The 23,598-nt window shown below is 35.4% G+C and overlaps 1 protein-coding gene across 1 annotated transcript in view; it reads right to left on the bottom strand.

Moving 5' to 3' along the window:
* Positions 1-23,598, bottom strand: part of MYO6 (myosin VI) — a 148,336-nt gene that overhangs the window by 93,510 nt on the left and 31,228 nt on the right. The window contains exon 2 of the mRNA XM_023525103.1: positions 938-1,080. Coding sequence (XP_023380871.1) covers positions 938-1,054 — 117 coding nt within the window. The 5' untranslated portion in view covers positions 1,055-1,080. The remainder of the gene's footprint in view (positions 1-937; positions 1,081-23,598) is intronic.

Below are 23,598 nucleotides of genomic sequence, written 5' to 3'. Positions count from 1 at the left end.
CATTAGTTAACCATGTATCAGAAGAATATAAATTATTCATAAATATTCACAGAGTCCAAAGTAAACAGAAATGACATCAACAAATTTAATTTAGCCAGAAGATCTATTTAACAGGTATATTTATTAAACTGAAAATTGTGAAGATCTCCCACAAAAAGAGACCCTACAGTCACCATGAAGACTAAAAGAGAATCCAGGTCACTTTTCTCCCAAACTCCCATTTTGTAATACTATGTCTAAGCATAAAAGGAAATAGATATCATGTGCATAAAATTAAAGTATGCTTTCATGTTTTAAAAACTATCGTTATATATATGCCTTGCTGTTGAACTGTACATCTGAAACTTACTGGATTTCATTAACCAATATCACCATAATAAAAATAAATTAATTAAAAAATAAAGAAATTAAAAACTATCATTATAGCAAAAATAATAATAGATGGGTATGTTTAAGACTTAAGCATCTTTACTTAATAGAAATAAATCTACTCCAATCCCATGTTAATAGATTTATGTAAATAAAAAGTTTAAAAGAAAGAATTGTCTGGGAGCTAAAGCAAAAAGCAAAAATTGGTAACACAATCCCATTCACTTTTCATATTTGTACTCTGGAACATGTATACATCACAAATATATTCATACCTTCAGAAATATGCGTAAGGAATAAAAATGTCATGCTTCTATTTTATCATAATGCTGTTTTTCTTAAAAATGTGTTAATGAAAGGCTCACAAAATTTATCTGATTTTAACATAGGGCACCATTTTTCCCCTAAGGTATGTACTTCTGATTTAACCTAACAACTCAGTAGAAAACTAAAATTCAATTACCAGAAAACTGCTTTTCCATAAACTGCTAGAAATATCTAGTTCATTGAGAAGGGAGACACTTATACTGAAAGAACTCAAATTTTGAAATCTTTCTGAGAAACTCACCTTGCCTTTTTGGTTCAAGGGTTCAATTGTTAAGCTGTCAGGGCCAATGTCCACAATATTGCCCATCTGAAATCCATCTGTAGGGTGTGGAGCCCAAACGGGCTTTCCATCCTCCATTTTTGAAGTGAGCTATCCACTATCTCCTGTTTCAGAGGAACAAATAAAGCAACATAAATAACTTTGGAAATAGAAAACAAATATCATTCTTTTAAAAGTTAACGTGGAAATTGCAATTCATATAAGCACATGTCTACCCCTGCTATAGGTAATCCCCACCCCCTCCCATCTTGCTGCACCCTGCTCCTCCTTTATCCACCTTTAGATAAGGACCAAGCAGAGGCTGCTCTACTCTCAGGTAACCTGTTCTGCTACTGCCTTCCTTCAGTTGAGACTGCAGTAGAGTACTACCCTTTGAGCAGTACAGAAATAGCGAGCAATGATCATAGGTTTTACCTACTGTCCCAGTGTGATTCATAATAGCACTCTCTTTTACTACCTATAGTATTCTGGACTGCACAATAAATTAAACAGTTGTCCCAGGAATAACTATTATTGTGTAGAGTTAGCTAAGAGTTGAACAGTAAGTCATTTTAGACCTGAAGGGATAAAAATGAGAGATGTGAGAAATTACTTCCTCTGGGAAACCTTCTCTGACAGTCTGGGACTACAGAGATGCCTCACCCAAGTGCTCCCTATACACATCTTCACAAAACCACTCACACTGTTTTTGTTGTTTCTTCATTTTTTTCTACTGAGGTAGAACTTATATACAGTAAAATGTACATACCCTAAGCATACAGTAGTTGAAGAGTTTCAACAAATGGATACACCCATTTAACAAACACCCAATTGATATTGAGAACTTCTGCATCACCCCTGAAAGTTCCCTCATGCCTCCTTCTGGTCAATCCTTTGTCCCCACAGACATCTACTGTTTTGGTTTCTATCATCATAAATTAGTTTTTGCCTTTTCTTGAACTTTATGTAGTAGAAATCGTATAGGATAAATGATTATCTGGCTTCTTTCATTCAACAAGATATTTTTGATATTCAACCATGTTGTTGTGCATACTAGCCCACTGAAAGACTATACCACAATTGTTTACCTGTTGTCCTGTTGATAGACATTTGCATCATTTCCAGTTTTTGCCTACTGTAGATTCTAATTGTTCAAATGTTCCTGTAAAGCTTCTTTCATGTTTGGCATTCTCAGATCTAACATTTACAATTCGGCCTTTTGAGAATATTCTGAAGGGTCTGTGCCATGTAAAATATTTAATTTTAATGAGCTTAGATTCTGTGAGGTTAGTGTGTAATAGTGAATCAGATAATGAGTGATCTCAGAGGTTCTAGGTTTAACATCTCGATAGGAATTTATTTTTAAATATTTATCTATACTTAAAGAAGAGCTGATGCATGTGTCATAACTCACCTCTTGTGTGGCATTTTCAAATATGGGATTTCCCATGTCAGTGCTCTCAGGTCTTGTCTCTCATGCAAGTCAAAGGCATTTGGTACACAGTTCAATCAAAAAGCTACTAACTACTGACATGTTTGCTATAAGCTTGTTGGTTAATGTCTTCCACGCCATAGCTACATGGTGGGATTTGCTTTCTGCACACAGTAAATTCTATTAGGTTTAAGTGTAATTCTGAGTTAAGAAACTGAATGAGGATTCTCTACAGAAGTCAATCAGTAACACTGCTTCAGACGTACATTACCACACCTATACCTACATACCTTCCCTGAATAATCATATCTAGTCCTATGGTATTAAGTACCTTCCACATGTGAGTGATGCCCAAATTTATTTCTCAAACCCAGAACGCTTCTGAGTTCCCAGGTGTTGACCCGCCTACTAGACAACTCCTCATGGATACAACAGATGTAACAATGCTATATTATATTATTACTCTGTTCACCACCCCAGCCTGTTCTTTCTTATATCAATAAAGGGACCAACAATCCTCAGTTCAAATCAAACCTGATTCATCCTCAATTCTTCCAGCTCCTTCCAAATCCACATCACCACCCGCAATCCTGTTGGCTTTATCTTCAACACGTATCTTAAATCCACCCACTTCTCTGTATCTCCTCTGCCATCCTAGTGAAAACCAACATTGCCTGTTACCAGGACTTCTGTAATGAACTTAGGAGAGACTCCTACTCTTGCCAATCTGCACAGATCACCAGAAATCCTATTGAAAAAGGTAAATCTGCTATCACTTCTGTTCCATCAGGACAGTCCTTTCAATGTCTCCAAGACCCAGCACAGAGCAGGCAAGTCAGTATTCACTGAGTGAATGAATAAATTGTTCACACAGTTTGAGAAGAGTAAAAGGAGATGGCAGACTAGAAAGAGTTGAAAGTTCTTAAAACCTAGGCTTGAAACTAAGCCGCACCACTGTCTGACTAGCTCTTAAGCAAGTTATTTAATCTCTCTGATCAGTATCTTTATCTTCGCCCATACGTGATAATATCACTTACCTTACAGAATTGCTATGAGGATTAAGTGACAAAAAACTGAGATCACCGTTCTAACGACACCCAATAGATGCTAGTCATACCTCTTCCCCTTATATTCACCCATATCCCTTGTCCAAAGCCATCAATAAACTTTGAGAAAAAGGTCTTGTGATAGTTCTAAATACAAAGAAAAATTACAGAATAGTCATGAGGGATCATTTAGAAATAACTGAGTATCTGAAAAAAAAAAAATGTTGCAGCAAGCAAAGCCCCCAAAGTCCAAAAAAGAATGGCAAATTCCCTTGATCTATTCAAATTGCTCTCCCATACTGAACCATTTGCTGCTGCTTCCCTGTTAAGACAGATTTACAGCTATACATCTAATGTTGTTGTTCTTCAAACCCTAAACCTACAGTAAAGGAATTCCTTTAAAAGACATCAGTCCACAAGGATGGGCAGAACCAAAAAGTAGACAATAATGACAAAATTTGGGGAGTTGGAAAGCAAATGGTTGAGAGGCAACTGACAGCAAATCCAAGAGAGTTGAATCCCAAGAATGGAGAAAGATGCAAGACAACCTCAATAGTACCACTGAATCTCAAAAGACATAAGAACTATAGCACAAATATACTTCTAGAACCCAGGGTAAAAAGAGGGGGCTCTACCATAAGAAAACCAGATGAAAGTTTGAGAAAGAGATTTCCAAACACCAACTACACACACGCTCCTTATTGCTGGGCAAATGACTCACTCCCCACTCCTGTACCACTCCAAGAGAAGCCTAGAGGGTATTCCTTGGAGAAGACAGAGGGTCTCTCAAGAAACCCCAGAAACAATTAAGGGTGTGCATACAAAAATTGCCACATGCTGACAAAAACTCTTTGACCCAAGTTTTGTTAGGCTCCTCCGAGCTTTCTTGACTAGGCTTCAACTAGGCATTGCATGTCTGTCCTGCCCTTGTTGGATCTGCATAGGCCAGTTTTAGTAAGAATCCTGCTAAGCCAGTTTAGAGAAATTCCTCTCCCTTTGGTATCTGATCAAGTTATTCATCCCCTACCTTTGGCCTGCCTTCAACAAGAATCCTCTACCCTTGCTGTTTCCTCTTAGTTATTTTGCATTCACTAATTCAGCTAACTCTACTCATTAGCTATAAATCCCCAGCTGTCTTTGCTATATTTGAATTTGAACCTAATCTCCCTCCCCTATTGTAATACCCATTGTCACAGACTGAATATATGTCTGCTATAGACTGAACTGGGTCCCTTCTGAAATTTATTTGTTGAAGCCCTAAGCCCAAATGTGACTGTATTTGGAGACAGGGCTTTTAGGAGGCAATTAAGGTTAAATGATGTCATAAAAGTGAGATCTTAATCCAACAGAATTGATAGCTCTATAGAAAGAGCTATCTCTCTCCCTCTTCTCTCTCTCTCCCTTACCCCTCTACCCTCTACCCTACCTCCACACTGAGGAAAGGTCATGTGAGCTTACAGGGTGGTGGCAGCCAAATGAAAGCAAGAGAGAACCAAACAATACTGGCACCCTGATCTCGGACTTCCAGCCTCCAAAACTGTGAATAAATAAATTTGTTTTTTTAAGCCCCCCAATCTATGGCATTTTGTTACAGCAACCCAAGCAGACTAACAGATTTCTATTGCAACAGTCCTGAATAAAGTCTTCCTTGTCATTTTAACAGGTGTCAGAATAATTTACCTTTGATGATATAATAGCAGAAATGAAATATTCACTAGAAAGTATAGAAATATAATTGCAACTTTTCACAAAGCCAATTAAAAAAGATAGTAAACACAGAAAAAAAAAGAAAAAAATAGAAGAAAAAATATATAAAAATGAGACAAAAAGATTCAACATTAAAATACCAGGAAAAGCAAACATCCTGCCCTCCCTTAAAACACAGAGGAGAGAAAGCTTTGAAAAATCCAAAGAAAATTCATTTAAACTGAAAGGCAAAATTTTCTAGAGCCTAAGCAAAATGACCATTAAGTCTTCAATACCTGGGGTCCCCAACCCCCGGGGCCACTGACCAGTACCCTCTGTGGTCTGTTAGGAACTGGGTAGCACGTAGGAGGTGAGTGGCGGGAAAGTGAGGGAAGCTTCATCTGTCTTTGCAGCTTCTCCCCAGCGCTAGTATCCACCTCAGCTCCACCTCAGATCATCAGGCATTAGAGTCTCATAGGAGCACCTGTCCCTGGTACCAAAAGGGCTAGGGGGCTCCTGCTCAATACAATAACTGGAAAAAAGATATCATGTCAAATTTCGGAACACCAGAAATAAAGAGAAGATGCTACACATTTCGAGAAATGAGAGAAAAAAGGTGAAAAAAACACTGGTCATATCCCAAGGTTCATGAATCAAACGGCTTCAGCAACACTGAAAGCAGAAAGTCTATGTAATGCCTTTTCAATTCTGAAGGAAAATTATTTCTAACCTAGAACTCTACTTAGGCAAACCGTCGGTCCAAACTGGAGGAGTATGACCCAAGAGACAGCCACATCGAGTGCCGTCAAACATCCACTGCCCTTAGACCAGTTGAATCTGGCCTAGATTCTTATCTAAACTTGTCTTATTCTAACATTCATACTTACTAAATAAGCATGTTTGCATATGAATAGTACTTAAAAAGATATCATAAAAGGAGTTTAAAAAAACAGTCTCAATTCCCAGTGCTACTGTACTTAAGCACATGAAAGGCTGACTACATATGCACTGCAGGAGTACAAAGTAAAAAAAGAAAAAAAACTGTATAAATCATTGGAATCAGTTAACAAATTTAAAAATTCGATTTTATTCAGGAAAAGTGGGAAAACTCTACAATACCTTATCATTAACTGAAAACTCTCATTTTTAGTACCTGACAACTCATATTTTTAAAGTAAGCACTACAGTAATCTATAGAAGTAATTTATAGTAGCAGTAAGTAATCCATAGAAGGTAATCTGTAGTTTTTTAGACATAATATGCTAACCTTCCATTTATTCTTGTTGAAAGACAAGTAGCATATCATCAAGAGGCTCTCTGGAAAGCAAACATATTGGAGGCTAGAGTTACAAATATATACATATCCATATTCATTTTTCTGCAACTCCAGTGATGATCCCAATAAAGACTATGTGTCATGAGTAGAACAAGTAGATCTATACCACAAAATATGAGCTATCACCCACTATGTCAATACTATTACCTTCAAAAATTACCCTTTAAAAATTATAGCTGTGATAATTATAATGCCTTATATTTTATTAGCAAGGGTATTAGCAATTGAGCACTAGCTAAATGTAATTTAGAGTTGGATTGAAGGAGAAAGAAAGAAAAAAGCACTAAACAGGATAAGAAGAACTATTAATAAGACTGCCTTCCACAGCCATTCATTCTGTTAACTTATTTTTTTAGCCATCTATTATGCACCACAAATTGCTAGGCATTGGGGATATAGTTGTGGGCAAAAAGAGACATGGTCTGGCCTCATGGATCTTTATAATAGGGTTACAACCTTCTGTTTCTATCTGTCTGTTAGTCATCTTACTCGTGGTTTTGTATTTTTTTGTTTTTTTGTTTCAGATAGAAAAACTCCTTTGGTATTTCTGTAATTTCAGGCCTTCTAGTTGAAAAATTCCCCCAGCTTCTGTATGTCTGAAGAGGTCTTTATTTCTCTATATCTAAAAAAGAACTTTGCTGGATATATTATTCTTGGCTGGTAATTTCTCTCTTTCAGTAGTTTGAATATTTGATTGTACTCTCTCCTAGCTTGTACAGTTTCTGCTAAAAAATTCAATGATAATCTAATGGGTTTACCTTTACAGGTTACCATTTCCTTTCCCTGGCTGCCATGAGAATTCTTTCTCTGTCATTAATTCTTGACAGTTTTAATATAATGTGCCTTGGAGGAGGTATTTTTGGATTGAGACAGGTGTTCTGTTTGCTTCTTGGATTCGAGGATCCAGTTCTTTCCATAGGTTTGGGAAGTTCTTGTCCACTGTTTGAATAGCCTCTCCGTTCCCTCCTCCTGTTCTTCTCCTTCCTTATCCATTATCCTTATATTGCCCTTTCTGATGGTGTCAAATAATTCTTGTAGAGTTTTCTCTTTTTATTTTACTTTCAAGTTTCCCTCTACTTCCACCTGTGTCGTTTCTAGATTTCTGTCATTGATATCACTAATTCTCTTCTTCATCTGGTCAGTTCTATTTCCTAAGCTCACTATTTCATTCTCCTTTACTGAGTTCTTCAGCTCCAGAAGTTCTATTTGGTTCTTTTTTAAAGTTTCAATCTCTTTACTAAAGTATTCTTTTTTTGTTCGTTTATTTTATTTCTGAGTTCATTAAACTGCCTGAGTTTTCTTGCATCTTGTTGAGTTTTTGCAGAACTGCCATCTTGAATTCTCTGTCATTTAAATTGCATATTTCTATATCTTTAAGTTTATTTTCTGGAGATTTTTCATTTTCTTTCTGAGCTGCCTTGCTACCTTGGCTATTCATGGTATTTGATGGATATATTTTACCTATGCATTCATGGGAATAAACTCTGCTTTAAAAAAAAAAATTGTATTATTATTACAAGTGATCCCTCTTTAGCAGGTTGCTAGGAAAACAACCACTTGGAAAAGAGCAGTAAACAAAACTGGCAAAAATCCCTGCCCTCCAGGATCTTAAATTCTAGTTGGGGGTAAGAGAGTGGCACAGATGTATCAAATTTGCCTTCTAAAAAGACTACTCTTTCATTTGGCCAGGCCCTGGCTTTGCTGATCAAAAGAATGTTATATACACCTTTGGCACATAAGCTTTAAACTGGCAACTTCTCTCATCTGTATCAGTGTGTCCTGAAGGCTATTCGCTTCCCTCGTGTCCAGACACTGAAAAAACTGGGCACCAGGTAACAGTTGGCCGAGACTGGTGAGTTGTGTGTGTGTACCTAGCACAATCTTTCACTGAGCATTTCAGTCCCGTAAGAACTTATTTATATACTAAAATTCTCAAAAACATTTCAGTAGCGTTCCCTTTAGTCACTAAATTACTTTTTAAAATGCCTTCCTAGAAAACATCTCCAGGTTAATCTTAGTCAGCTAGTTGTACAAAGTATAGGAATTACTGAATTGCTATAATATCGTATTATGCATTCATTAAACATTAGTATTGGACTTTATTGTGAATATCTTGGTTTTATCAGCAATAAACATTCATTAACAATGGGGAGAATATACCTACCATGAAGTCCAAAATCATGACAAAGAAATATAAGAAAACATCTCAAGATAACAAGATCTAAAAACTGATTACCTCAGTATGATTAAGAAGCAATTTTTATATTCACTTTTTTATTTTTCAATGACTATTTATTGAGTACATAGTATGTGCCAGCAACTGTTTTAGGCTTAGATATTGATGAAAAAATACAGAATTCTGTTTTTAAGTCTAAGACATCAAAAAAGAGAAATGTCTAGGCCAGTTATAAAACTATTTTTGATTTTAATAGTAGTATGTCTAGTCGATCACAGCATTGGTCCTAATGACTGATCATTTTTTACAAAGGTTACAGAACTGTACTTTCAAATATAATCTTAGAAAGCCCAATGTACCGATTAATATTTAGAGCTAGGTCCATTACCACTTGATTATTAGATATAGCCTCAGAAAATCAAGGCTAACTTCAACTTAATTGGTATAGCTAAGATTAACTCACTAACCAAAAAAAAGAGGATAATAAATAACAGTAAATATTTTATTAATAAGTTTATTATATAGTTGTTAAATATTTGAAATATTTTATATGATGATTGAAAAGTGATACTATCAGGGAAATTACTCCGACTATATACAATGTGAACTGTGAAAATTGGTTATATGATTTTGTTACAGATTTTCAGAGAAGAAATCAAACAACATTTCAGATACAAACTCCTAATTACCACAAAACATATTTGAATTTAGACATAATTCAAATAATATATGTGGACAATCTATACTAACATAACATAGACAATCTAGAGAAAGCCCTGTATTCTTCAGAGACTAAATATCTCAGCTTATTTCAGAAGTTCAAAATCTCTTTTACAGATGTTAAAATACCACAATAGTGATATTACCCAAATGATTTAAATTTTTCATACTGTGACTAATCTTATTTACTGTCCAAGATTATATCTAGAACTTACCTAGATTTATAATTAGTGCTAGATACAAAGTTACTTCTTAAGTTTGTTGGTCTTCCAAAAATGGATTTGTAAAAGACTACAGACTTTAATTCATTTTCTCCATAAATGGACAATGTTGTTCTCCCAATAAGTTGTTAATGAAAAAGAATAATCGAACTTCAAGAAATAAGTTGATCTTCAAACCAAAAGGTCTATTCTCCAGAAGGATCCTGTCTGTGCAAAATGGCCCCACTCTGCTCAAGTTGAAACACTCTGCAGCTTAAATTGCAGGCTTTGCGTCAATGTTACTCTGATTTTTCGGGGACTAAAAGATCTTACCTGTGAGCAAAACCGCAATCTAGATGGTATACTCTAATCAATAGAGGTGATAAGCCTGAACAATCCTTAGTCTTTTAAACGCATCTGTGACGTCTCTGCCATTTTAACTCTCCTAAAATGTCCCAAAATAGAAGTTGAAGATTTTTTCACCTATAATCAGCAGGACTGTTTTAAGAGGTGACCCTAAAGTTCAATCCAATTCAGGCCACACAGTTATCCTGAAAATTCATTAAACAAACAAATAATCTCAAATGCTATGATCAGGAGGAAAAAACTCTGAGACACACACAAATAAAAAAGGAAGGCAGAAGGTATTACTCCACTGTAACCTCTATCAATCTTTCATAAATGAACCAATAATATCTAGGAATAAAGTTCTACTGTAATTCTTAAAACTAAGTTATTTTAACTCCACAAATGGGATGCGTATGCATGTACGATGTGCGTATATCACATAAAGGAAGAACCGAAGATAAACTGAATCTTCTCACAGCTGGTATGAAGTTCAATGCAGCTAGTCAAACACACCCACAGGGAGACTCAGCAGGCACCAGAGCCCCACTAAAGCGAATCCCACTACATGGAGTCAACCCCTCACAAAAGCTCCTCCAATGTAGTCACAGCCATTCCTCGGGCCAGCCAGCCTGAGGGTCAATCCCTCCCACTGACATGCCAACAGCAATTAAGGTTCAACTGCAACAAAAGAGCATACATAATCCACAGAAGGGACATGCATGAGCACCAGCTCAAGTGATAGAAGAGACTGTGCCACTGGGCCCCACAGGACACCTATTACACATAAGGGCAATCTGCCAAAACCAGGAGATGTTGTAGACCTACCTAATTCATAGAAACAAACACAGGGAGTCAGCCAAAATGAGGAGACAAAGAAACATATCCCAAGTGAAAGAACAGGACAAAACTACAGAAAAAGAACTAAATGAAATAGAGATGAGCAATCTACCAGATGTGGAGTTCGAAACACTGGTTATAAGGATGCTCAATGAACTTAGGGGAAGAGTAGATGAACTCAGTAAGAAATTTCACAGAGACAGGAAACATAAAAATGAAGATGGAAAACATAAAAATGGAGACGAAAAACATAAAAAAGAACCAGTCATAAATGAAAAATATGAGAACTGAAATGAAGGCTACATTAGAGGGAATCAACAGATTAGATGAAGCAGAGGATCAAATCAGCTACTTGGAAGACAAGGTAGCAAAAAACACCCAATCAGAAGAGCAAAAAGAAAAAACTTCCCAAAATAAGGATAGTTTAAGAAACCTCTGGGACAACATCAAGCATACCAACATTCACATCATAAGGGTACCAGAAGGAGAAGAGACGAGAACAAGGGATTGAAAACCTATTTCAAGAAATAATGAAGGAAAACTTCCCTAACCTGGTGAAAGAAATAAGACATACAAGCCCAGGAAGCGCAGCCTTCCAAATGAGATGAATTGAAAGAGGCCCACACCAAGAAACATCACCATTAAAATGCCAAAGGTTAAAGGCAAAGAGAGAATCTTAAAAGCAGCAAGAGAAAAACAGTTACCTACAAGGGAGCTCCCACGAGACTGTCAGCTGATTTCTCAACAGAAACTTGACAAGTCAAAAGGGACTGGCATGAAATACTCAAAGTGATGAAAAGCACGGACCTACAACAAGATAACTCTACCCAGAAAGGCTATCATTTACAATCAAAGGAGAGCTAAAGAGCTTCCTAGACAAGAAAAAGCTAAAGGAGTTCATCACCACCAAGCCGATGTTACAAGAAATGTTAAAGGGGTGCAGGGAGGAGGAAGATAAAAAGAAGAGATCAAAAATATGAATAATAAAATGGCAATAAGTACATACCTATCAATAATTACTTTAAATGTAAATGGATTAAGTGCTCTAATCAAAAGGCAAAGGGTAGCTAAATGGACAAGAAAACAAGACCCATATGTATGCTGCCTACAAGAGGTCCACTTCAGATGGAAAGACAGAGACTGAAAGTAAAGGGATGGAAAAAGGTATTTCATGCAAATGGAAACAAAAAAATAAAAAGCTGAGGTAGCAATACTTAGACAAAACAGACTTTAAAACAAAGGCTATAACAACAAAGAAGGACATTTCATAACGGTAAAAGACATTTTATAATTATAAAGGGATCAATCCAACAAGCCGGACATAACCCCTGTAAACATTTATGCACCCAAAGTAGGAGCACCTAAATGTATAAAGCAAATATTGACAGACATAGATTGACAGTAATGTAGTCACAGTAGAGAACTTTAACACCCCAATGACACCAGTGGACAGAATCAACAAGGAAAGAGCAGCTTTAAATGACACATTAGACCACATGGAGTTAATTAATATTTTTAGAACATTTCACCCCAAAGCAGCGGAATATACATTCTTCTCAAGTGCATATGGAACATTTTCCAGGACACACCACATGTTAAGCCACAAAACAAGTCTCAACAAATTTAAGAAGACTGAAATCATATCAAGCATCTTCGCCAGTCACAATGGTATGAAAACCAGAAAAACACACAAACTGAAAAACTGAAAAACACACAAACACATGGAGGAAAACTGAAAAACACACAAACACATGGAGGCTAAATAACATGCTACTGAAGAATGAATGGATTAACAACTAGATCATGGAAGAAATGAGAAGATACCTCAAGACAAATGAAAATGAAAAATCTATGGGACACAGCCAAAGCAGTTCTAAGAGGCAAATCCACAGCACTGCAGGCCTACCTCAAGATACGAGAAAAATCTCAATCTATCCTTACACCTAGAAAAAGGACAATTCAGCTAGTCAAAGGAAACAACAAAACATAACATTTCATGGACCATTCACTATGTACCAGACATTGCACTAAAGTACTCTAACATTTTACCTCATTTAATTTTCACAATTCTGGGAGGTACCTCTATCTTGAAACTGAGGTTCAGAAGTTTAGGCAAGCTGCCTAAACAGAGACAACTAAGAAACAAGTGTAGGGGCAAGATCAGAATCCTGTGTGACCCCAACTGCAAATCTGTCATCACTGCACTACATAATTGCCTAATCAAGCTTCTTGTCTACACCAGTGGTTTATACTTGTCACTAAATCTGGAAAAAGACCTGGTTGTATAATATTAAGTTGTCCTAACCGATTTTTTTAATGGCATAAAATAAACAGTTTAAAAGTAAAGTCTTTATGAAAACCCTTACTACTTCTTTCATAAACATTAAAATATTTTTTTTTGGCATTGTCAATTTATAAACAAGACAGGTATTTCTTTCCCATGACGTGAGATCTTTTTCAACCCGCCATAATGTGCCCACACATCTTCACCTTGAAAATGTAACATCTCAAGCTTTAGTCAGGGTAGATTATTCCTTTTCACTTTTACTATTATTACACTGCTGCCAGCAATCGTCTTGGCATTTGCTTTGAATTGTTTTTAGTGCATCTCTCACTGCTCTTGCACACATCTGGAGTATCCTGCCTGTCCCTAGTACGCCACTGTGATGTCACAAGAGTGGGCTCACAAGGACGCGTCAATGTCAGTTCAGCACATGACCCAACATCCAAAAGATCCTGCTTATGATTTACTTGTAAAGTCTTAATTTAGATTTCGATTTAAATTCTTTAATGGCTAGATTACAAGTAAGAACATACTAGAATTTCCTGGCTTGAGCGGTCTGTGTTAAAAGGAAAACATGATAATATGTGGAGTTAATTTTGTCTTCCAATTAATATTGCATTTAAATAACTAGCTGAGAGTCAGAGAAAGAATCAAATGGATTGGAGCATTTTTATTGGAATTTTTCATTTCACTGATTCAGTTATAAAATATCATTACATTGTTGTTTCTGAATTGACATCAATAAAAATACGTAATAAAATATTGCAATATTTTACAAAATGAGAAACTTGAATTATATTTTTGAAATTCTTTTCAAATTTATTTTAATTACTTCCACCCCCACTCCACAACATGCTTTAAAGATCGTATCCACCAAACTATTTGTAAAAATTCAAATTTTCTCACTTTTTTAGGATAATCAAAGCTTTCACATCTACTTACCAAACTGTATCTATGTCCATATATTGTGCCTTCTCTTCTGTTACTAAGGCCAAATGATTCTTACTCATATCTAAGACCAATCTCTCTGCTTACCCACCATATCCTATCCCTTCCAGGCCACACAAGTATTTCAGCAAGACCTCTTTTTCTCCTCTTTTTCTCATCATCAAATTTTCCCTTTTCACTACTAAACCATTTCCATTCACTGTCTATACTCACTATTTCTATTTTCTCTCTTATCCTCTCTTGAATCCATTCCTATTAGACTAATGTCCCCAGCCCTCAAGATTACAGATGACCTCCTCCACACTGCTGCATCCCACGATCAATTTTCAATTCTCATCTTACTCAAATATGAAGCATCATTTGACACAGATCAGTACTCTCTCCTTGAAGCACTTACTTCAGGATAACTCACTCTTCTGATTTTCTTCCTGTATTGCCTCACCTCCTTTTTGGTCTCCTTTGGCTGGATCCTTCTTATCTTTTCAAAATCAGAAACTCTTGGGAATCAACCTTTGGGCCTTTTCTACATCCGCTCTCATCTCCTTGCTTATCTCATCTAATCTTAAGGCCTTAAACATTACTCATATACCTCCATCTCATCCACATAAAACCCTAACTCTTACAGTGGCCCACAAGACCTTTCACAAATTATCTCCCACCCACCACTACACCCTAACACTCTTCCCTATTTTGTTTTTTCCTATAGTACTTAACATATGACATACTTATATATTTTACTATTTAGAATGTAGTGTCTGCAATCCACGTACTGTGTTTTATTCACTGCTATGAATCTAGAAGTCCAGAACAGGAGTTGGCACAAAATAGGTTTTTATTAAATTGACAATTTTATAATCCTGCCATGTTATTGCAGTGACATAAAAGAAACCAAAAGCAGAGAAACCTGACACTTTAGTTAGCCTACTCCAGGCTCCATCATAGCAAATATAAACCTTCCCTCAGATAATTTTAAATACCACAAATAGATCAAGGAGAACCACTTGTACCTGAATGCCCTAGAGATGAGAACTTCAGTACTTTTCAGCTGCACCCAGGTCTTGGCTCCTCTTGATTTTGTTATGGAGCATACCTCATGAAATGTGTTTCTGACTGGTACTGTAGATCTGTTCATATTTGTTCAGCCTCATACCAATTCTGAATTTTCTTTGGTTAAAGTAAAGGCTGATGTCACATGTCTATGTGACTCAATATAAAGCAAATAAGAATCCAAAAAAAAAAAAAAAAAGAAGGTAAATGTTCATTGAGAGCTGGCATTCCCACTTATCACGAAGTGGGAATATGAAGCATCATTTGACACAGTTGAGCTCATTATTTACTGAGATGGGCCTCTAATAGAATGTTCTTAATAATAGAAAAGCAATTTTTTAACAAGGCGTTAATTGTTTTTAACTTTTAATTAATTAAAGTCACAGAGTTAAATACCATACTTGACTCTTCCAAAATTAGTCCTCAACAGAGTGTCCTAGGATTCATGGGTGGAAGCCGTAGAGTCAACAATATACTGTTTAATAACATTATTTATTCAGGAACTGGATTTTTCTGATTGTTACAATCTATTGGACTGTAAGTAGCCCTGAAATCAGATGTGTATATTTGTTGCTTACCATTCAACTTATAGCTATTCACACAAATGTGTTGGATAAATAAAATTAATTAACATAATACGTTCTCAAAACATGGATAAAAAACACAGTTTTACCAAATAGTTGGCAAAGTTTAGGTGAGTCAAATGCTTTTAAAGCAGATTTCAGTAAAAAGTAGATTTATAAGTAGCCGAATGAATCAAACATTATAATGGGGATTATTCTGAGTGGAAAAGTTGGCTTGGACTTTTGATTTTTTACAGCAAGACTTGAGACAAACACAATTTATGTGTTTCTATGATCTCTCATAAAAAAAAAAAGTTCCATAAAAACATAATGGTTTTGTTAAGGCCCTTAAAAAGTTAACCAAATAGTTTTTCACAAACAAAAATAATTAATCGCTCTAAAATGTAAAACAGTGATTATATGATCCAAAGCTTCACACATCTTCCCAGCTCATTAAGCATGACATAGTAAAGGAATACTATTCATAGAATTAAAGGGCTTTGGTTTTCCTAAATAGAGTTAGAAGTAAGCAAACTGTTTTGTTTTGTTTTGTTTTTTTAAGGAGATCTTACAATGAAAACTCTCTCCTCTACTGCATTTTGGGCATCTTGCCTTTATTTGTAACCACCAATGTAGCTAGGAATGTTTTACTTTAAAGCTGCTGCTTTCAACCTACACCAAAATCCAATTTTGAGTTTTCACAGTACCAACTTTATTTACGAAGTCTCTAGTTATTAAGGTCAAGTGAATCCAAAAACTTTAGTTCAAGTGCTCAGTTAATTATTTTTATAATCTCATACATCTTTTGGAGTTAATTACACAGTGATTATTCAATAATTAAAATTCAACTCAGCTACAATTTACTCTCAACTCACAAGAATTACCATCCTAGAAAAGAATTCATTAGAACTATTGAGAACTCTTCACAAAAGCAAAATTTCTTTAACTCATGGTTTGAGCCTTTTATCTTTCACTTTAGTTGTTCATATTAAGTACAATCTTCTCAAAATCTCCATTCAATACTGATAGTGTTTTAAGAAGATGCACTTTATATTAAATTCTTTTTTAAAGTGATGAAAGAACAGCTTTGTTTGGTTTTTTTTTAGGACAAATACACTACTAAGAAAGACTTAACCAAAAACAGGGCCCTTCTACCCTCCTCCTGACCTTCCCCCTCCCCCTTGCATGGCTGCTTCCTAGGCCTGGTGGCCAGTTGTCATTCTGGGACTTTCTTTCACTGTTCTCTCCTGGGTATATATTGAAGTCTTTTCATATTCACCTTCATATTTAAATGACAGGTTGGATACACATACAGAAAGTAAATTCTACATTGAAAGTTATTTTTCTTCAAGATTTTAAAGGAATAACAAGTATTTTTAGCAACCAGAACTGCTCTTTCAGAATCAGATTGTATACTCCTGTTTGTTTCCTGCCTCTAAGCTGCAAGCTTAAAGGATCTGGCTTTAATGAGTGCTCTAAACTTCCATGACAACATGGCTAAGTGTGCAGTGCTTGAATGCACTGTGCTACTCACTCCGAAAGTACATTCAGTCAGGAGGCCAAGTCATATATAGCTGGGGAACCTTCTCAGATTATTTCTATTATCTCTTCTAAAATGTCTTTCCCTGTGTTTTGTCCTCTCTACAAGTTCTATAATTTAATGTTGTACCTCTATGAGACTGCTACTCTCATTTTCTCTTTTCTATTACTCATTTCTTTAACTCTTTATTCTATTTTTCTTAGAAATGTCCCCACTTGACCTTCTAATCCTTCTATCGAAGTTTTTATTTCTATAATCACATTGTTAATTTCACTCCATTGTCTCTTTTTTGTTGCTTTTTTTCCTGCTTTGTTTGTTCTTCTCTTTCATGGAAAGGCTTTCTTCAACACGTGTAGTTTTCTGCTCACATTTAGAAGTCACTAAAAAGCTGACTAGAAGCTTCTAGTTTCAGTAGATCCAGAATATCACCTGGTAAACTTCATTTTAAAGTAACTCCTCTGTAGGGATGTTTCCACTATTAGTGTCTGTTCTGATAAAGTTGTTTTCCAGAGAAAAAGGTTTCTGGTCTCTGGCAAGACAGTTAAGGAACTGGAGGCCTAACCTCTTCACACACAGCCTTTCAATCAACCCCACTGTCTTTAACCCCGAGTCTTTGCCCTCACCTTCTGTAGTAACTGAAACCTCCAAACATTAAGCCTCTGATTTCTTATTGTTAGTTTTCCTGTAGGTAAAAGCTTAAATACAGATTCCTCCACTTAACCAAGTCAGATTATATTCCTCTATCCAAATTTGCTGAAATCCTTCAACTACTATTGCTTTCTTCTTCTTCAAATCCCTTTGCCCTTATAAATGTATATTTTTTAATTTCTGTTATCACTTTAATGGAAGTATCAGAAGAGAAAAACAGATAAAATGTATGCAAACAAGAAATTAGTGCTTCCTGAGGAAAAACAATTTTCTAGAATTCACTGTTTATTTACATTGTTGCATTGGGAATGTTTAACAAAGCTTATTAATCTGATAATTTCACATTTGAAATATTCATCATTGCTTTTTTAAAAGCCCTAATACTATATTAACACAGTCATTTCTTACTTAAGAGTTTTTTAACTTAATATTTAAAAGTCTGACATAAAATGCATTTCAGGTAAGTGAATTATGTTCTCACTGAGTACTATTCTCACTAACTTTCATTACAAAATTTGAAACGTTTCCCTAAAGGAAAAAAGTTTAACCCCAGGATAGAGTAAAATCGTTTACGATATTTTAAATTTTTAAATCATCATGAAAAGAAAATGTTTTCTTGAAATATCAGCAGAAATACTCAAATGTATATAATAAATGAAAAAGCACAATAAAAGAAAAACAGAAGTACCCAAAGCTAGCAGAATCATTACTACTGCTCATCATTCTTCATTTATTGTATCTACTACATGGTAGCAATCCCACAAAGGCCTACAACATTAGTATTTTTACTTTATTTCAACATTCTCAAACACTACATTCTAAATGAAGAGTCTACAGCTTAATAAAAATAGATGTAGAAATATATAAGAAACTTTAGAGAAGCTCTACTACTCTATAACCTTGAGAGAAAACACTTAATTTTTCGGCATAACGGCAAAAATACATGTGAAGATCTTAATTTCTATTGCACAAATTCTCTTTCAACTTTGTAGAAAATAATTATACAGTCCAACTTATCTTCTAGAGAATAATCTAATATCTTATTTTGTTTACAAGATATTGATAACCCATATCATCACTCACGGTGCCTCATTAACATCAACAAAGCAAAATCACTTAAAACATGCTAGATTGGATCAAGCCATGTAGTATTCACCCCAAACTTAGAACCAAATGACAACAGTCACAGGTATTCTTCAAAAGAATATCAGAATTTGACTATTTTTACAATCTGAACAATCAATGATCCATGTTGTTGTATTCATTTCCAAATATAAAAACAAAGGCGGGGAAAAGTTAAGTGACTCATCCAGAGCTGCATAACAGAGCACTAAGACAAGGCTCTCCTTTGTCCACCCATTTGCTTTCGATTAAACTGTGCCAACCCTTCTACTGTCTTTTAAAAATTTGTTTCTATCATAGCCCACTTGTAGAAATTATATGCCAGAAGAAAATTCTGCATTTAAAATACATTACATACTACATTTTATGTAATATATTTTAAAGTATATTACCAAACATCCAACGTTTTGTTCCTGAAAAGGGATTCAAGTATGCACTACAATATATATTACTGAAAACCACTTAGAAATAAGTAGCAGTTAGTGTGGCTCAAAAGAAATCTTTTTAAATATTCAACCCAAATGCTTCTGCTTTACAAGTGTTTGAACAGAGCCCCATAAAAGATCAGAGTGAAAATATTTTTTTTTTTTCATTCTTAAATCAGCTGAGAAATCAGTCTCCTTAATGAAGCCCTTTTTGCTAACGGAATAAACTCAAGAGGAAAGGATCTTAGCAGAATCTTCATTTTATCACTTAAGTCCCCAGTTTTTTTACCACTTAGTATAGCACATCTTATTACATTTTAAGCATAAACTGTTATAATTTTAATAATTTTGGATACTTAATCATGCTTCACAGTAATTACAATTTTATCACAGCTTTAACAGGATCATAAACATTATACAGATTAATTAAGTGCATTAATTCTTTAAAACATGAAACCTTGCCTAGAAAAATCTGCAACTGAACCACAGATCAAAGAAATCCAACACTCTAAAATTTTCTAATTGCATCGATTCTTTTTTACAGGTAAAAGGGGTCAAATATGCGGTGACAAAGAAATCTAACTATGGGCAGTGAACACACAAAATGACATACTGTTGAATTGTACACTTGAAACTTATTGGATTTTGTTCATAAATGTCACTATAATAAAAAAAAAATCTATCTATATAGCTATTATGCTATTGTAAGGGAAAAATAAATCTAGTAATTAAAAATGTCCTGACAGCTGCATAATTACATCTATACTTAATTTACAATTTACTCATAACCCCAAAAAAGGCCAGAAACTTATATACTAATAAACTCCTATAAAAATTAATGTGATCAAGTCTTCAAGCTCGCAATCCAAAAAATGCAAATTAAAACGATATACCATTTTTGCCTATAGAACTGAAAAAAAATTGTATTATAATAACTAATGTTAACAAAGTTATAGTGTAACTTATTATCTCAAAGAATTATTGTGAAAAATATAAACTAGTACTATAGTTTTGAAAAGCAATATGGCTATATGCATATATCTAGAGTCTATATAATGTTTATAGACTTTTTGATCTAGTATTATTTCTAGGCATTTATACTTAAAATAATCAGAAGTTTATTTATATTCTCTGTGGTGATATTTACAAAAAAGAGGAAGAAGGCAAAGAAAGAAGAGAAAAAGAAAACAGAAAAAGAAAAAAACTTAGAAATAAGCTAAATGTTTAATACTAAAGGATAATTAACTAAATTATAGTACAGTATAATTCAGCATTTGAGGAGTCAACAAGCTCAGGTCTGATGTTTTTGTTTTGTTTTGTTGGCTCTGCTTTATTGACCTCAGAGCATCCTTTGGACACAGTTAAAAAACAAACACAGTGGGTACCAGAACTGAATCCAGAATGGATCCCCAGAAGAATTTCCCCCAACTAAAGTGGATTTTACAAAATGCCAGAGAAAAAAATGAGGCAAACTAGTGCTGAGTCCAAGTGTAGGCAGAGGAGCAGCAGTCAAGTGAAGGAGTGGGTAGGTCATGCCTCTTTCTCGTGAGTGTGGGTGCAAACTGCACTCCATGGGTGAGTGTCAGAATGAGTTTTCCATCAATGAGCTCTCTCGCACGAGTACTAACTCTTACCCCACTTCTGCACATGAACAAGTCTGCCTCCATCCAGTGTCACAATGGACTTGGCCTTCCTGTCATCTGCCACTCTGAACTCCACCCCCATCTTGAAGATGACCTCTCTATCCTTGAAGGTGCTGTGTGTTTTTATGATGATTGTGTACTCATTTATTTCGATGACTGCAGTAGGCTTGGTCATGTTGGCCACCTGCCTGGCAGCAAAATCCACACCGACTGACTTCATGTACTCATCGAAATTATTTTATTTTTTTTTTATTGAAATTCTTGCCGTCCACTAGCTACCAGGTGTCCACTAAGGCGACCACCATGGGGAGGCTGGGCTAGGCTGAGGAAGCAGCAGCAACAAAGCTGGGGTGGAAGGACTGCAGGACCCACCAACAACCATAGGTTTGATTATTCACCAAGAGCTACTCTGTAAAACCATGACATATCCTAGTGAGTTATAAGGGCCCATTACCTACTTAAAACTGTTATTGTGAGGGTTAAATGAAATACCATATATATCGACAATTCTAATATGCACATTTTCACGTGCTAACATGTTTAAAACTAAGATGCGTTTAGCAAGCAGTGGTGTGTCATTATTTATTTTTTTTTTTTTCAGCAGTTATATGCCATTGAGTTGGCTCCAACTCCTGGCAACCCTATGAATGAGTGATATCCATAATGATCTAACCTCAGCAGCCCTCCTTTGCTACTGTAAACTCATGCCTCTGGCTTCTTTTATGGAACCAATCAATTTCATATTTGGTCTTCCTCTTTTCCTGCTGCCTTCTATTTTTTCCAGTATTATTACCTTTTCCAAAGAACCCTGCCTTCTCATGATGTACCTGAAGTAGGACAGCTTCAGTTTTGTCATTTCTGTCTCCAGAAATGTTTCGCATTGTTTCACACTTAATTTGCTAGGACTCACTTGTTCATCTTTCTGGCACTCCTGAGTGTCCGTAGAGCTCTCTTCTGGCACCATATTTTAAATAAACTCATTTTTTTCTATCAGCCTACTTCATTGTAGGCTTTCACATCCATACATAGTAATAGGGAATACAAGAGTGTGGATGATCTCAGCCATGGCTCTAATGACACATCTTTGCTCTTGATGATCTTTCCTAATTCTTCCATTACTATCCTTCCAAGTCTCATTTTTCTCTTGATTTCTTGATTGCAGTCTCCACCTGACAGGATGTCTGAATCATAATAAGCAAAATCTTTAACAATTTCAATGTCCTCGTATTCTATGTTAAAGTTGTGTAGTTCTTCTGTAGTCATGATTTTTGTCTTCTTGATACTCAAATGTAGTCTTGTTTTGGCACTTTCTTCTTTTGCTTTCATCAGAAGTTGTTTCAAATCATTGCTCCTTTATGCCAGTAAAATGGTGTCATCTGCTTAAGTTACTAATATTTCTTCCACCAATTTTCATTCCTCTTTCTTCTGAGTCTAGCTCAGTTTTACAATAAGTTCTGCATGCAAATTAAACACATAGGCAGACAAAATGCACCCGTCTGACACCTTTGCCTATAGAAAACCATTCTGTCTCTCCATATTCTAGCCTTACAGTGGCTTACTATTCAACATACAGGTTACACTTCAGGACAATCAAGTATGAAAGCACACCCATTTCCTGCAGAGTAACCCATAGCTTTTCATGATCCACGCAGTCAAAGGCTTTACTGTGTTCCGTTAAGACACAGACTAATCATCTTCTGTAATTCTTTGGAGCACTCCAGAATCTAACAAATGTTCACAATTAGATCTCGAGTGCTTCTTTCTTTTCTGAATTCATCTCGACTATCTGGCATTTCCTTGCTCCGCATAAGGTAGAAGGCTTTGCTGCTTCACCTTGAGTATCACTATACTTGTAAAATAAGAGCAACAATCCTAACAGTTACTGCACTCCTTGGCATCTTTTTTAAGATTATGATAAAATAATTGTGCACCTCACAATTGATGGGTTACTAGAGTAGAATTTAGATTTAATGAAACCTGGTAATGGATAAAGAGCCCAGCACAAAGTTAAAAACAATGTACGTTGAGATTCATGACCTAATACTAGTCATCTATATAGCAAGTGAGTCTACAGATCTCTCAGCATTTTTCCTCAGTTCATTGGTTGTATCAACTTTTAACATAGAGTGTAATGCCATTGTTTTTTTTCTTTTTAATAGCTTTTTTTTAATTTTTCAATTACAGATGACATACAATACTATATTAGTTTCAGGTGTACAACACAGTGAGTGATTAGATATTTATATAACTTAAAAAGTGATCACCCCGATAAATCTACTACCCATCTGACATCATACATCATTATTACAATATTATTGACTATAATTCCTATGCTATAGTTTACATCCCCATGACGATTTTCTTACTACCAATTTGAACTTCTTAATCCCTTCCCCCTTTTCCACCGTCCCCCAACCCTCCTCCCACCTGGCAATTATCAAAATGTTTTCTTTATCTATGAATCTGTTTCTGTTTTGTTTGTTCATTTGTTCTTCAGTTTCCACATTCTCTATTATTGTTTTTAAAGTATATATTGCCTATAAAGGAATATCATACTGCCTCAATTTTTTCATTGGTTTAATAGCATGGCAAATGTTTATTTCTTTACATAACTACTTTCTTCAACCTCCTTTCTCAGGTCT

The sequence above is a fragment of the Pteropus vampyrus genome, unplaced genomic scaffold (genome assembly GCF_000151845.1).
Source record: "Pteropus vampyrus isolate Shadow unplaced genomic scaffold, Pvam_2.0 Scaffold526, whole genome shotgun sequence".
In the NCBI taxonomy this organism is placed as follows: domain Eukaryota; kingdom Metazoa; phylum Chordata; class Mammalia; order Chiroptera; family Pteropodidae; genus Pteropus; species Pteropus vampyrus.
The sequence above is the reverse complement of the archived record's forward strand: the minus strand, read 5'-3'. Positions and strand labels throughout refer to the sequence as shown.